Here is a 16550-nt window from a genome sequence, read left to right on the forward strand (position 1 = left end):
GTTTTAGTTAGAAGTAGTACTGAAAGATATTAGCAACAAAGGCAAATATGTTAGGGTAAAACTTGTATATTATAATAATATTTGTCACTTATTGTTTATTTTTTAGGTATACCATTTATTCTCCAAAAGACGGACAGCCTTGCATGGATCACGACAGACAAACTGGAGAGGTAATTATTTGTGACATAGAGTAGCTATTATAATAATTCATAATATAGCCGTAGAGTTAACAGAGTAGATCAGAAACCTAAAAATAATTTTTTTTAAAGATTTTATTTATTTATTTATTTGGCAGACAGAGAGAGGTCACAAGTAGTCAGAGAGGCAGACAGAGAGGGAGGGGGAAGCAGGCTCCCCGCTGTGCAGAGAGCCCGACGCGGGGCTCGATCCTAGGCCCCTGAGATCATGACCTGAGCCAAAGGCAGAGGCTTAACCCATTGAGCCACCCAGGTGCCCCAGAAACCCAAAAATAATTTTAAAATGACTGTGAAGAGGGAGGCACAATGACACGGTAGGTGTCTGCGTCTTGTGTACCACCTTGTTACTCCAAGAGCAGTGCTAATGACCAGCTGCATATGCTTGTGATACAGGAGCACATTCTTGAGCCTTTCCCCCAAACTGCTGTTTCAGAAGGTCTGGGGTGGAGCCCAGAAATCTGTCTCTAATAAGCTCTCAGTAAGATTCACGTGCAGACTAATGTTTGCGAAGCACTGCTTGGAGAATACGCTGTTCTAAAATAAGAGAGCGTGGGCAAGGTAATGAGATATGTGGCTGACTGATGTACACAGATTCCATTTATACTTGTTCTGATCATGTGCCTACTTGCCTCTTTCCAAAGTACTTGTAGCCATGCATGACATCAGGTCACTCTACATTCCTGTGAGAAACATTAGTAGCATTATTCCTTGTAATACTTGAGAGAAGCCAGGGTGATTTACCTAAAGCCCTAGCACAGTGAATCAGTAACAGTGATGGAATCTGACCTTAGGATTCCCTATGCTGCATCTTCCTCTATTGCCATCTCTGAATGCATTTATAGTCTAGTGACTACTTTTCAAAAACAGCTTTCAATTATGATGTAACTTGTCTAATAGAAGTGAGAGTTGATCAAAATTTTGAATTTGGAAAACCCAGTTTACTGACTCTGTTAAGTTTTAATGTAGTCAACACCACAGCAGTATCCTAAATTCCAATAGTATGTCATAGTTTTTCAAAGCATTTTCTTGTTCATTGTCTTATGTGTTCCTCAGGACAATCCCATGTGAGTTACAGGACAGTTATTTTACAGATGAAGAAATGAAGGCTCAGAAAGATTGTGACTCCCTTGGGTGAAGCCATTAGTAATAGCCCCGGTTAGGTTTTGAATGCACATCATCTGAACCTCAGGTCCAGGGTATTTCTTTGATGCCTGCTCTTTGGGATTGTTCGATTACATATTCTGACTCCCATTTTGGTAAACACCATTTTGGGTGATTACTCTAAATTTTTCCCCTGTCTTCCATTCTTAAGTGAGCTCTTAGCCAACTGTGTTTTTACTTAGTAGTGTCTGGGCTTCCTTTATGGGTTCTAAGCTGGTGTGGGGTGGGAAGGTGGTCTTTCAAGTCACTTTTTTTCCCCAAAGATTTTTATTTATTTATTTGAGAGAAAGAGGCTGAGCTGAAGGTAGTCGCTTAACTGACTGAGCCACCCAGGCACCTCTTTCAAGTTACTTCTTTCACATTAGACCTTTATTTTTTATTACATTTTAAAGATTTATTTATTCATTTGAGAGAGAGAGGGCACGAGTCGGGGGAGAGGCAGAGGGACAAGCAGACTTCCACTGAGCTGGGAACCCTACCGATGGGACTTTATCCCAGGATCCGGAGTTTATGACCTAAGCCGAAGGCAGACGCTTAATGATCTGAACCACCCAGGCGCCCCCACATTAGACTTCTGTGTGAATGTAGTTATCTCCCCACTGGCAGTCTCCTCATTGGAAGAAAGAATTATTCTAACAATGTGAGAATCCATCTAAAAAAATTGACTCAGATCTCTCATGTAGATTAGTGGGTTTAACCCAAGTCTTTTTTTCCTCTCAAATTTTTGTTTTGTTTATTTGTTTAGGGTGTGGGACCTCAGGAATATACTTTAATCAAGTTAAAAGTGCTTGATCCATACCCATACAAATTAAGGTAGGTTACCAAAGAGTTATTGCTCTTTTTGAAATAACAGATAAATGTGATAGAATCCACATTTTTTTGCATAAACATATATTTTTTTCTCCTTAGTGGCCTGAAAGGGAAAAATATTTTCTTGGTCGCTGCTACTCTCAGACCTGAGACCATGTTTGGACAGACCAACTGTTGGGTTCGCCCTGATATGAAGTACATTGGGTTTGAGACGGTGAATGGTGATATATTCATCTGCACCCAAAGAGCTGCCAGGAATATGTCATACCAGGGCTTTACCAAACACAATGGGGTGGTGCCTGTTGTTAAGGAATTAATGGGAGAGGTGAGTTGGGTAGGAGATTTTTTAATTTAGTGCTTAAACTTAGAGGAAAATTACAACCGTAACACTTGAGGAAAGGACATTGAAAAAAATCTTTTAAATTAAGGTACATATACAATGCAGTATGTAAATTCTAAATTTTGTATCTTGGTGCATTTTTATATGTGCATACACTCATGCAAGCACCACCCAAGTCAAGATATAGAACAGTTCTAGTAGTCTAGAAAGTGCACTCTTGGCCTTCTTGAGTCAGCACTCACCCCTCTCCTGCAAAGGTAACCACTGCTCTGATTTAAGACCAAAGATTAGTTGCTGTTCTTGAACTTTTCGTTCAAGTATGGCATACATATACAGACTTATATAATCTGTACTCTTTTGTGTCTGGCTTCTTTTGCTCGAATTAGGTCTTTGAGATTCATACATGTTGTATGTAGGAGTGGTTTTGTTCTTTCTTACTGCAGTGGAGTATTCATTGCATTACTATATCACCATAGCATTTTCGAGTCTTATGTTTCAGTTCAGTAAGTACCTGGTTGAAAAACACAGACTGTCCTCCCCCAAGAGATTTAATGGCTGCAGTAGAAGATGACTACCTGCATTCCTGGTATAGATTTGCAGCCATTTTTTTCCTGAAGAATCTTGGTTGATAGTAACTAAATCTGGATGATTATGTAGCTTTTATCTTTACAGTTTACTTACTTATCAGTACTTCAGAGTGTATTTTATTCCCTTTGGTAAATGCTGATCTTAGGTGTCTTAATAATTAACATTTATCTATTTATTTTTAAAGATTTTATTTATTTATTAAAGAGATCATGAGCAGGAGAGGCAGAGGGAGGAGGGACAGAGAATCCCGAGCAGACTCTGTGCTGAGCACAGCCCAGTGTGGGGCTCGATCTCATAACCCTGAGATCATGACCTGAACCAAAACCCAAGAGTCAGATGCTTAACCAAGTGAGCCACCCAGGCAGCCCAATAAATAACATTTTAAAAGAAAAAGATGAGTAGAATACTATCTTAGTTCTTTTTTGAATTGACCTTTTATTTCTTGCATATTTTGTAAACCAACTTACTTTTGGACTGGATTGTTACACATTAGCAGGACTCAAAATTCAAAAGACAAAACAAAGTACATCACTGGTCACTCAGTTTCCCCTTCCATAGGCAGTCACTAAAATCACTGTTTTACATATCCTTCCAGAAATATTTCACTTAGCTACAAGCAAATGCTTATGTATATATTCTTTCTTCCTCTTATTATTTATTTATTTATTAAGATTTTATTTATTTATTTGACAGAGAGAGACACAGTGAGAGAGGGAACACAAGCAGGGCAAGTGGGAGAGGGAGAAGCAGGCTTCCCACTGAGCAGGGAGCCCGATGTGGGGCTTGATCCCAGGACCCTGGGATCACAACCTGAGCCGAAGGCAGATGCTTAATGACTGAGCCACCCAGGCACCCCGATTTATTTATTTTTAAAAAGATTTTACTTATTCACTTGAGATTGAGAAAGAGTGCACGGGCACAAGCAGGGGGCAGAGGGAGAGGGAGAGAGAGAGAATCTCAGGCAGATACCCCACTGAGTGCAGAGCCTGACTCAGGGCTCAATCCCACTACCCTGACATCATGATCTGAGTCAAAATCAAAAGACAGATGCTTAACCAATTGAGACACCCGGGCACCCTGCCCTCTTTTTTGTATACAAAAGGTAGTATACTTCATCACATTGTTCTTCGTCTTGCTTTCTTTTTTACTTAATTATGTCTTGGTATTTGCCTTAACAGCACAGAGCTTCCTTGTATCTTCTGTTTCACAGTTGCATGGTATTCCATTATTTGGCTCTATCACAGTTTATCTAGCCATTCTCTATAATGGATATTGCAATAGGTTCCTGTCTTTTTCTGTATAAGCAGTGCTGCTGCATCTCATTAGTTCCTGATGTTTGAGTTCTGTCTGAGACGTTTTTTGGAATTGTGTGAATAACACAGATTTTTTTCTGTTCCTAACACAGTTTCTTTGCATGTAAACTTGAGCAGATTCTGGAGTGTGTGGTATAATTAAAAAATAGTTTTCAGCCCTTATAAATCTCATGACATTTAGCCTTCACCCATGTGACTCTAAGTAGCTGCTTTATGAATACAGGGGATGGGTGGGAACTGTGTGAAACTGAGACAGTGCATTCCTTGGCTCAACAAGCAGCTGCAAGCTCTTTGTTGCCATTCTGAGAGTATGGGCTCAGTATTGTTGAATCTTTGGATTTTTTTTTTTTTTAAGAGAAACTGGTTATATTCTTTTTATTAAGTTGGTCTTCGTAATCATTGTTTTAAATGGATATACAGTATTTTATTTTGTTGCTATCTCATTTTGTTAAATGATTTTTCTCTTCTTCAAAGTTGTAGCTGTCTCCAGGTTTGCTGTTATAGTTAACACAGCATTGGGCAGGCTCAAAGAAAAAAAGTTATTTTTTTCCTCTGAGGTAAATTCCTAGGATTGGATTGCTGGGTCCAAGTTGTGTGAACATTTTGTGTCTCTTGCTATGGTTCTTGTATTGTTTTCCTCAAGGAATACACTGTCACAAACAATATATTAGTGTACTAATTTCTTGACAACCTTACCACACCACATTTGGGTATCATAATTATTTATAATGATTTGTAGTCTAGTATGTATAAAAAATGTGTTTTGTTCTACTTCATTTATTTTCGAATACTAGCTTCTCAGGGCTTAAAAATATTAACACTGTTTGAAATTTTAATGGTTAAAGTAAATTTTTTCACCTTTATGTTGATTTTTTTGTTCCATAGGAAATTCTTGGTGCATCACTTTCTGCACCTTTAGCATCTAATAAGGTGATCTATGTTCTTCCAATGCTCACCATCAAGGAAGATAAAGGTAAAGAGTTTCTTTCTTTCTAGATGTACTTTGGAAATTGCATTCTGGTTGTACTAACTAATTCCATGCTTTCTTATGTAAGGTACTGGTGTGGTCACAAGTGTTCCTTCTGATTCCCCTGATGATTTTGCTGCCCTCAGAGATCTGAAGAAAAAGCAAGTGAGTATCTTATGTTCTTATTTCTTCTTAAGTCATCTAATTAAGTACCACTGAACTATGAAATTAGGCTAAAAAATTATCATGTATCTTTGAACTCTTATCTCTGCCTTGCTTCTTGATGTTTATGTATTTTCCTTTGTTTTAATTTTAAGTATAATATTTCATAGAATCTTGTTTTAAAAGACTTTTAGAGCACTTTTAGGTTTGCAGTAAATGAGAGGAAGGTGTAGAGATTTCCCATTTACTCCCTGCCCCCGCACATGCACAGGCTCCTCCATTGTCAAAATTTCCACAAGAGAGGTACATTTGTTACCATGATGAACCTGCATTGACACATCATAATACACCAAAGTCCATAGTTTACCTTCGGGATCACTCTTGGTGGTGTATATTCTTTGGGTTTGGACAACCAACTGCATAATGACACAGATTCATCATTTTAATATCATAGAGTATTTTCATTGCCCTAAAAATCCCGTGTGCTCTTTCTTTCTGTTCATCTTTCTTCCCTGCGACCCTTGGCAATCACTGATCTTTTTAGTGTCTCCACAGTTTTACCTATTCTGGAATGTCATATAGTTAGAATCATACACTATGTAGCCTTCTCAGATTGGCTTCTTTCAACTACTCATGTGCATCTGAGGTTTCTCTGTGTCTTTTAATCTGCATTTTCCTGATGACATGATGTGGTCTTTTCATATGCTTATTTGCCAGCTATGTATCTTCTTTTGTTGAGGTGTGTCAAAGTCTTTGGCTCATTCAAAAATCAGATTTCTTTTTTAAGATTTTATTTATTTCTTTGAGAGAGAGCAAATATGCACGTGGGTGTGCACACACGAGTGGAGGCGGGAGGGGCAGAGGGTGAGGGAGAACCACATTCTCCACTGAGCAGGGAGCCTGATGTGGGCCTCCCTCCCAGAACTCTGAGATCATGACCTGAGCCAAAGGCAGACAGGTGCTTAACCAGCTGAGTCACCCAGGCGACCCGGATTGTTTCTTATTATTCAGTTTTGAGAATTCTTCGTATATTTTGGATAATAGTCCTTAATCAGATGTGTCTTTTGTAAATATTTTTTCCTGATCTTTGACTTGTCTTTTAATTTCTGAACCTGTCTTTTGCAGAGCAGTTTTTGATTTTAATAATGTGCAGCTTATTATTTCTTTCATGGATTGTGTCTTTGATGTATCTGAAAAGGCACTACTGTACCTGTGGTCATTTAAGTTTTCACCTACGTTATCTCAGGAATTTTACAGTTTTGGTTTTACGTCTAGGTCTGTGATCCATTTTGAGTTAGTTTTTATGACAGTGTAAGGTCTGTGTCTAGATTCTTTTTTTTTTTTTTTTTGCATGTGAATGTCCAGTTCTTCAGTAACATTTGTTGAAAAGACTGTCTTTGAATTATTGTATTGCCTTTGCTCATTTGTCAAAGATCAGTTGCTTATATTTTTGGGGTCTGTTTCTGTCCTCTCTGTGTTGTTCCACTGAACAATTTTCTCTTCTTTTGTTAGTACCACACTGTATTCATTACTGTAACTTTATAGGAAGTCTTGAAGCCAGAAGCCAACTGTATTCTTCAGTATCGATTTGATAATTTTTGGCCTTTTGCAAATTTTGCAGTGAGTTTGTTGATATTCATAAAGTAACTTGATGGGATTTTGGTTGAGATTGCGTTGAATCTGTAGGTAAGTTGGGAAGAATTGACATCTTGACAATACTGAATCTTCCAGTCCGTGAATATGACGTATCTGTCCATTTAGTCAGTTTTTTTATTCTGTTCACAGAGTTTCATAGTTTTTCTTACATAGATCTTATGTATGTGTTGTTACTTTTGTACCTAAGTATTTAATTTTGGGGGGTGCTAATATTAATGATACTATGTTTTTAATTTTGAATTCCACTTGTTCATTCTTAATACATTCTTAGTAAACTTTTGTATAATTAACTGTGTATCCTGCAACCTTGCTATAATTGTGTATTAGTTCCAGGAGTTTCTTCTCTTGATTTCTTTTGGCAAGGACATTCGGAATGATATTGAAAAGAAGCGGCGAGAGGGGACATCTTTGCCTCATACCTGATCTTAGTGGGAAAGCTTTGAGTTTCTCATCATTAAGTATGATATGAGTTGTAGATTTTTTGTAGATAGTCTTTATGAAGTTCAGAAGGTCTGCATCTGTTCCTGTTTATTAGGAGTTTTTAGCATGAGTGGGTATTAGATTTTATCGAAAGCTCTTCTTGCATCTCTTGGTAGGATCATGTGATTTTTTTTTTTTTTTAAGATTTTATTTACTTCTTTTTTTTTTAAGATTTTATTCATTTATTTGACAGACAGAGATCACAAGTAGGCAGAGAGGCAGGCAGAGAGAGAGGGAGAAGCAGGCTTCCCGCTGAGCAGAGAGCCCGATGCGGGGCTCGATCCCAGGACCCCAGGATCATGACCTGAGCTGAAGGCAGAGGCTTTAACCCACTGAGCCACCCAGGCGCCCCGGATCATGTGATTTTTCTTCTTTAACCTGTTTTGTTTTTTTTTTTAAGGTTTTATTTATTTATTTGACAGAGATCACAAGTAGGTGGAGAGGCAGGCAGAGAGAGAGGAAGGGAAGCAGGCTCCCTGCTGAGCAGAGACCCCGATGCGGGGCTCGATCCCAGGATCCTGGGATCATGACCTGAGCCGAAGGCAGAGGCTTTAACCCACTGAGCCACCCAGGAGCCCCCTTTAATCTGTTTTGATGGGTTTCATAAAACTTCAAAAAAAGTTTTCTGATGTTCACATTTTCATTGCAACCTAGGGTATGAACCTCAATTTCGTGTGTGTGTGTGTGTGTGTGTGTGTGAATTTTTGCTTTTGATTCACTATTTTTTCATTTAAGCCATTTGTTCTAACTTAAACGGTTGAGTTTTTGAAAGTCATAGGTCTGTTCTTGAGATATTTGGTAAAATTTTAAAAATTCTCTGTATGGAGAGGAGAACAAATAATTTAAAGAAGTTTTGGTGTTGGTTCTCTCAATGATTCTGCCAGTAAAGTGCTGATCATTGTGTTAATTTGCAAACTTTTTTTGTAGGCCTTACGAACAAAGTATGGAATTAGAGATGACATGGTCTTGCCATTTGAGCCGGTGAGTACATAGAAGATTCAGAAGAGTTATACCCCTCTCTTTATCAGTGGAAAAAAGAGCTAACATTTTCCTTGTAACAAAATTTTATAGTTGGTGAATATAAAAATGAGAGGGAGTTTGCGTAAGAGTTTACTTATTTTAATTTGATATCTGCTGTGGCAGTTAGGAGTGAGAAAAAGACCAACCATAAGCACTTTCTTAGCACCTAGCACCTGTAATTCTGGAATAAATGACTTTCTTAGCATCACCAATTTTATAATCACTTATTTTGCTAGTATGGCCAATTTTCAAGCTTCTAAAGACAAAATTTTTGTCATATTAGTCATGAATGGCTATGTTTTCATATTAATGCCTGGAGAACAAAAACATTTTAATCACTAGCAAATAACTTTCATGAAGAATCTGGAAGACATCATAAACCAGGAATAAGACCATCCTTAAATTTAGTTGTTTACATCATTTTCCTAGTTTCAGAATTTATTATTTAGTTAATTATATGCCAGTGTAGGATTGTGAGCTGGAGAAGGTGTGTTCTGTAGTGCAGGAAGGACAATTTGGGGCTTGGTGCAGAGAATTTGGGTAGTTCCTGGGGAGGAGAGTACCTGTGATTACCTGATGTGTGATGCTACTGTAATGATATATAAAATCTGAAATGACTTCATTAGACCGTAGAGGCAAAAGGATTATGCCCCATGGGGCTGTTTTTGTGTTCATTCAGTGTGAATAAGTTCCTGACATGCTGTTCTTTGCAGGTGCCAATCATTGAAATTCCAGGTTTTGGAAATCTTTCTGCTGTAACCATTTGTGATGCTTTGAAAGTTCAAAGCCAGAATGACCGAGAAAAACTTGCAGAAGCAAAGGAGAAGTTATATCTGAAAGGGTTTTATGATGGTGTAAGTAATAATTTTTACGTTTTGCTCTGTAATTTTTTCAGTGATTTAGAAAAAAATAGAAAAATTCAATATGGTTTCAACTATATACTGATTTGAGAGAGATTTATATTAGACTGTGTTCTTCCGTTTCCAGATTTATTTTTTAATTATTTAATTTATTTATTTAAAGATTTTATTTATTTAATGAGAGAGAAAAAGAGCACAGGCAGGGAGAGGGGCAGAGGGAGGAGAAGCACGCTTCTGAGCAGGGAGCCCAGCACGGGGATCGATCCCAGAACCCTGGGATCATGACCTAAGCCAAAGGCAGACATTTAATGACTGAGCCACCCAGGTGTCCCTCCAGATTCCTTTTTTTTTTAATTTTATTTTATTTATTTATTTGACAGACAGAGATCACAAGTAGGCAGAGACGCAGGCAGAGAGAGAAAGGAGGAGGCAAGCTCCCTGCTGAGCAGAGAGCCCAACTCGGGGCTCGATCCCAGGACCCTGGGATCATGACCTGAGCTGAAGGCAGAGGCTTTAACCCACTGAGCCACCCATGCACCCCGATATTAAGTAATTTACCTGAGATCAACCAGATAGGTAGCCAGTGGCAGAACTGGTACTCAACACTGGTCAGCTTGGCTCTAGGATTTGTGCCTGCTTGCTTATTTATTTATTTATTTATTTGAGAGAGAGTGAGCTTGGGTGTATGCAAACGGGGTCAGTGGAGGAAAAGAGGAAGAGGGAAAGAGTGAATCTTAAGCAAGCTCCACGCGCAGCACAGCGCCTGAGGCAGGGCTCAGTCATAAAACCCTGAGATCATGACCTGAGCTGAAATCAAGAGTCAGACACTCAATTGACTTAGCCACCCAGGTGCCCCTGGGATTTGGGCTCTTAACCACTGTACCATATTGATCAATAAGTATAATTTCATAATGATGGATTAAATAGATAAAAAGCATTTTGGCATGTTAGAGGGTTGGAAGGTCAAAAAAAGAACTTGTGTCTTTTCCATTTAAGATAGAAGCTATTTCAGAGAGAAACAGGAGTCACATAGCTGGAGATCAGAATGCCACCTAGAAGGGGATTGTGTGGCTTAGATCTGTGACAACAATGGGCAAGCTAATACTTAGCCCTAGAATTAAATTTCCTCACTACATAAAAGGCGGAGTTGAAAAACAGGCCTTCCGTAAGGGCCAGGGTTTGTTTTTGTTTGTTTTTTTAAGATTTTATTTATTTATTTGACAGAGAGAGACACAGTGAGAGAGGGAACAGAAGCAGGAGGAGTGTGAGAGGGAGAAGCAGGCTTCCTGCTAAGCAGGATCAAGCCAATGTGGGGCTCGATCCATCGAGACCATGACCTGAGTCTAAAGCAGGAGCTTAACGACTGAGCCACCCAGGTGTCCCAAGGGCCAGATTTATCATATGACCAAGCAAAGGAAAATGCTTGCTGGCAGCAGGCATAGATGAAAACAAGTCTAGATGGGGCTGAGCTGCATGTACTCAATTCATTTTCCCAAAGCCTTCAGGAATGAGATGAGTGAGCATATTGAAATTAGCTCCAAATGGAAATCTGAGAAGTGGGAAAGAAGTGAGGACTCCTTCCTAATCGTGTTCCTGATAGCTATCCTAGTTACACCAAAAGAAAAACAAGCATATTATAAATATTAGTTATCTAAGCTATGGCAGAATAAAAACTTAAGATTATAAGTGTGATATGGATGGAAGTGTGGATGGAAGTAAATTTAGTTAGGAAAAGTTTGGAGGAAACACAAAGCAAATTTTAATCATTTTGTCTGGTTTTTTTCCCCCACTTCTCATCCTTTTAGGTAATGTTGGTGGATGGATTTAAAGGACAGAAGGTCCAAGATGTAAAGAAGACTATTCAGAAAAACATGATTGACACTGTATGTGATAGGCTATCCTCTGAAGGCTGCTTTAGGAGAAAACCTTTCAGTTAATAGACTTCATGGTGTTAATTAGTACTGAGTTCTATAATAAAGCCTGGAGCTGTATTAAAGATAAATAATTTTATGGCAGGAAATAGGAGACTTATTTAGCAGTTCGTTTAACTTGAACATCCCACCTGTAATGTTGATGGCATGTAGACCTATAAAGTTGGCACGTGCAAAGCACAGAGAACTTAATGATGTTTCCTGGCAGCGGCCATTTGAAATACTGGTAGTTCTTTTGGTGTAGTGCTTTACTTTTAACTTCATCCTTTTTCTTCCCCTCTGTCTTCATTTTTTTGAAATGTTTTTTTCTGTTTAGCTACTTAATTATTTTTTAAAGATTTTTTTATTTATTTGACAGAGATCACAAGTAGACAGAGAGGCAGGCATAGAGAGTGAGAGGAGGAAGCAGGCTCCCCGCCGAGCAGAGAGCCCGATGTGGGGCTCGATCCCAGGACCCTGAGATCATGACCCGAGCCGAAGGCAGGGGCTTAACCACTGAGCCACCCAGGCGCCTCTAGTTACTTAATTTTTAAATTAAATTTTGATTTCTGACAGTTGTATATGGCCTTAGTACATAGGCCTGTAAAGCTTATTAAAATAAAAAGCTTATTAAAATAAAAAAATATAAAAAATTTCTCTTCTTTGAACAGGCTTACTTTCAAGTGTTTCAGTTGTTTCTTTCTTTTTTTTTTTTTAAAGATTTTTATTTATTTGACAGAGATTACAAGTAGGCAGAGAGGCAGACAGAGAGAGGGGGAAGCAGGCTCCCCACTGAGCAGAGAGCCCCATGCGGGGCTCGATCCCAGGACCCTGAGATCATGATCTGAGCTGAAGGCAGAGGCCCAACCCACTGAGCCACCCAGGCGCCCCTCAGTTGTTTCTTTTAAAAGAAGTTCTGTCTCTCTTAAAGATCTTTAATCTTAGTGCTAGTACAGTCATTTTTTAATTTTGTTTTTTCAGTTTTAGGCATTAGCCATTGACTTCCTGTTGTGGAAAATCAAGATTTAACTCTTCCTTCTACCTTGGGTCTTTCTAACCTCACTATTTGTATATACTCTTCTACCTCCTGTCTTCCTAGCCTGGGTGTATTATAACTTTCATGAGAGCAGTCGTGATTGTGTACATTTTTGAGGCATCACTGATCCACAGTGAAGTGTCAATGAGAACTTTTCTTCCCCAGCTTTTGTTTTCCCCTGGCATTAGTAGTTGTCTTTTTTTTTTTTTAATTTTATTTTATTTCCTTCATTTAAAATGTAATGATCAATACTCCATCCCCAAACTCTGGCCTGTTTATTTCTGCTCATAATACTTTCACACATCAGTATGCTGTTGGTTCTATCTTAGAGAAAGTTCTTTCAGAGCTGCCTTGCCTGTTTTAGTCAGGACTGGTTGCTTACTGTCTTGGTGGACAAATGTCATCTAGGAGATTTCTCCACTATTACTAAGAATTTACTTTTTTTTTTTTTTTTAAGTTGGAGGTCTTCTACCTTGATCCCATCACTGCTGCTTTATTATTTACTTTCTCATTTTGTGAAGCTCTGCTTCTTCTAGTGGCTTTCCTGAAAAAGCATACCTGGAAGGTAAATTTTTGTGAGCTTCCATATCTGAAATAGCTTTAGTCTGTCTTCATATTTGATTGCTTGGGGACAGGACTTTAGATTGAAAATAATTTTGCTTTAAAATTTAATGGGCATTACCCCAGGTGTTCTTTTTCGGTAATGCTGCTGAGAAGTCCAAGATCATTTTGGTAATAACTGATTTTTTTGTGAATGACCTGTTTTTTTCCCTTCTCTGGAAGCTTGTGGAATCTTCTTTTTCTTCTGGGTATTCTAAAATTTCATGATTTACCTTGGTATAAGTCAATTTTTATTACTTTTTCTGAGTGCTTGGTGGATTCCTTCAGTTTGGAGACTTTTGTGGTTTAATTTTGGGAAAATTTCTTGACCTTTTCTTTGTTTCATCTCTTCCTGTTCTTTATTTTCACTTTCTGAATTCTTTTTATTCAGATATTGGTTCTCTTAGATTTTGGAAGTCCTTTTCTTTCTGGCAGAGTCCCTCAGCTTTTTCTTCCTATAAGATTTTGTTTGTTAACTGTGGGGTTTTTTTATCTGCTATTTGTGAGCATGTAGAAAATTTTTTTTCTTAGTATGGAAAATTTCAAATGTATAAAAAGTGGAGAGTAGTATGATGAATTCCTATATACTATTATCCATCTTTGAGATTACCAACTCAGGGCCAGTATAAGAGCTGGTTCTTGCTATCTGATTGATCCTTTTTTAGAGGATGCTGTTCCTGTTTCGTGGATGTGAAATCTTAATCTCTTATTTCTCTGAGAAAAGTTGTTGATATTTATGAGTGGGTGTGAAAAGAAGTGGGTATGATCAGAAGTGGGTATGATCAGAAGCATTTTGCATGTGAGTAGGACTTTACTGGAGAAGATCTAGAAGGGCTGTTTGGGGAAAAAATATAGAAGGGCTGTTTGGCTTTTGGGGAAGGCTTTGTTAGCCTTGATGTTAGTTAGAGCTTCTTGCATATGTTGGATTCCTCCCAAAAGATTCTTCAGTTTCTGGCTTAAAAGGTCTGAGCTAACTGAGCATTCTGGGAGTTGAAAAGGTTGCTGGGGGGAATACCAATTCCCAATGTACTGACTTTCCATTTAGTTCATCTATTCCCACTGTGATACCTGTGCCCTCAACTTTGTTTTTGGTTGAGTCATTCTCTCCTCCTCTCCAGAGAAGAAACCTTCATTGTTCTGCTGGCATAGGGAAGAGCAGTTGCGAGTCTGTGTGGTGTGGGATTAGGGTGTCTGGGGCTCTAACCTCTTCTTTAAAAACTTCAGTTAGTTCCCTTATTTTCAGCCTCATATTGCCTCCACTTCCAGAACCATCTTATACCACAAATTGTTGAGTTTTTTGGAGGTTCTGCAATGCAAATTGGATTGCTTTTCACCTTCTCTAGTGCTGGCTTAGGATTCAGCTAGCTTTCCTCAACCTGCTAATGCAGTTGTCGTTCATCCTGGTTTTTAGTTTCCAAAAGTTGGTTGATATTATTTCTTCTTCTGTTCTTTTGTATCTGTAAATTCATGCCATTGGAAAAAAGAAAAACCCTTCTTATTTTGAGAGGTAGTAGAGTTAAATGTCTGTTTTTAATTTATCATCTTTAATTTTTAATTTTAATTCAATTTTAATTTATCATCTTTAAAAAGTCCTCGCTATTTAACAGTATGAAGAATTAAATTCAAAACACAGAAAAACTAATCATTTTATGAATAATAATGTTGGATTTATTTTTAAAAATAGGCTTAAAAGTTTGAGAACATAATATGTTAAGAGGTACTTATATTCGGTAAATAATTAAATTCATGGTTAGTTTACTAGTGAGCATTTTTCATGACACTATAAATCTTTAGCAACAATATTTTCCATGTTTAATTTTTGTGCATCTTTTTTTTTAAAGCAGTGGTTCCATGCATTTAATTTCATTTTTTTTTTTTACATTTTTATTCTAACAAGGGTAAAAGGCTTCCATAGGCAATCTGACCTTCAAACCATAGAATTAGAAACTATTGAACATCTTTCACATTCCACTGAAAAGGAATAATCTAATAATCTATAGGAAAGATGATCTGTTGACAAAGATGCTCACCTTTTCAAAAGCAAATGTGTAAAAAGAAAGGCGGATAACTTCTGCTGGGAAGAGGGAAGACATAATGAAAATGTGGGGTTTGGTTATTGGTATAACATTTTTTTTTTGAAGTTGTTTTTATTATCGCTGAGGAATAGAGATTGACTTGACATAACACCTGATATATTTTTGTTTGCTTTTGTGTAGGGAGATGCATTTATTTACATGGAACCGGAGAAACAAGTTATGTCCAGATCCTCAGATGAATGTGTCGTGGCCCTGTGTGATCAGTGGTTAGTCTCTCTCATAGCAAGAAATTTCCTCGAGTCACTTTATTTATCCTTTTGACTTTTATTATTATTATTTTTTTAATCAATCTTTCCTCTCCCAAGGTACTTGGATTATGGAGAAGAGACCTGGAAAAAACAGACATCTCAGTGCTTGAAGGGCCTGGAAACGTAAGAAAGAAAGGGGAAAAGTGATGAGGGAAGGGAGAGGAGATGAGAAACATGGAAGACAGTGAAAGTGAAGAAGGGCGCTTTATCTTTTACTCTCTCCAGATTCTGTGAGGAGACCAGGAGGAATTTTGAAGCTACCTTAGGTTGGCTACAAGAGCATGCTTGCTCGAGAACTTACGGTTTAGGTAACGCATACTTCAAATTCTTCTGTTTGAATGACTTTGCCAATTACACGGCAAATTAACACTTTTACCTTGTCTCCCTCTTTTATATTATTTTTTCTGAATTGGAAGTGAGAGGTTTCAGTTAGAGGGTGAGGAAAACTAGAATACGGTGCCCTACCATCTAGCTGGTGGTAGAAATATGACCTCTCTAACCCAGATAGCTTTATGGATTTTTTTTTAAAGAAAGTTTCCAGTGCTTCAGCCGTTTGGTTTTTTATGTACCGGTTTATTTTATTAATTATTCAAGCAAATTTAAGACCTTCTTAAAATAAAGAGCTTTGTAAATGCTATATGCCTTAAAAATGTGGATTCTCTAGATGACGTGTCTCTTGAGTTCCTCATGCATTAATTTTTTTTCTTTTTATCTTGCAGGTACCCGTCTGCCCTGGGATGAGCAGTGGCTGATCGAATCGCTCTCTGATTCCACTATTTATATGGCATTTTACACAGTTGCGCACCTGCTGCAAGGGGGAAACTTGCGTGGACAGGCAGAGTCTCCGCTGGGCATCAGGTTGGTAAATGGATGAGGCAAAGTAGCGTAGTTTGTTAGCAAGAGATATGATCTTTTGATATACGCATTGAAAGTTCTTTTTTTTTTTAATTTAGTTTTCATCAGAATTCCTTTAGCAAAGTTTTGTTACGATGTTTTTGTTTTTTTGCTGCTGCACTGAGAAAAAGTAATAAATAGCTCCTCTGTTATCGTTACCATTCTTTATTCTTATCGAAGTCTTTTGTCATCATTTGTTAGTGTAGCTATAT

General features: G+C 37.9%; 1 protein-coding gene across 1 annotated transcript in view; it reads left to right on the plus strand.

The window, feature by feature from the left end:
• Positions 1-16550, plus strand: part of LARS1 (leucyl-tRNA synthetase 1) — a 67182-nt gene that overhangs the window by 16365 nt on the left and 34267 nt on the right. The window contains exons 8-19 of the mRNA XM_080804494.1: positions 107-170; positions 2104-2171; positions 2268-2493; positions 5295-5382; positions 5465-5541; positions 8602-8655; positions 9408-9548; positions 11360-11437; positions 15317-15402; positions 15502-15567; positions 15670-15752; positions 16164-16302. Coding sequence (XP_080660620.1) covers positions 107-170; positions 2104-2171; positions 2268-2493; positions 5295-5382; positions 5465-5541; positions 8602-8655; positions 9408-9548; positions 11360-11437; positions 15317-15402; positions 15502-15567; positions 15670-15752; positions 16164-16302 — 1170 coding nt within the window. The remainder of the gene's footprint in view (positions 1-106; positions 171-2103; positions 2172-2267; positions 2494-5294; positions 5383-5464; positions 5542-8601; positions 8656-9407; positions 9549-11359; positions 11438-15316; positions 15403-15501; positions 15568-15669; positions 15753-16163; positions 16303-16550) is intronic.

The sequence above is a fragment of the Martes martes genome (genome assembly GCF_963455335.1).
Source record: "Martes martes genome assembly, chromosome: 5".
NCBI lineage: Eukaryota > Metazoa > Chordata > Mammalia > Carnivora > Mustelidae > Martes > Martes martes.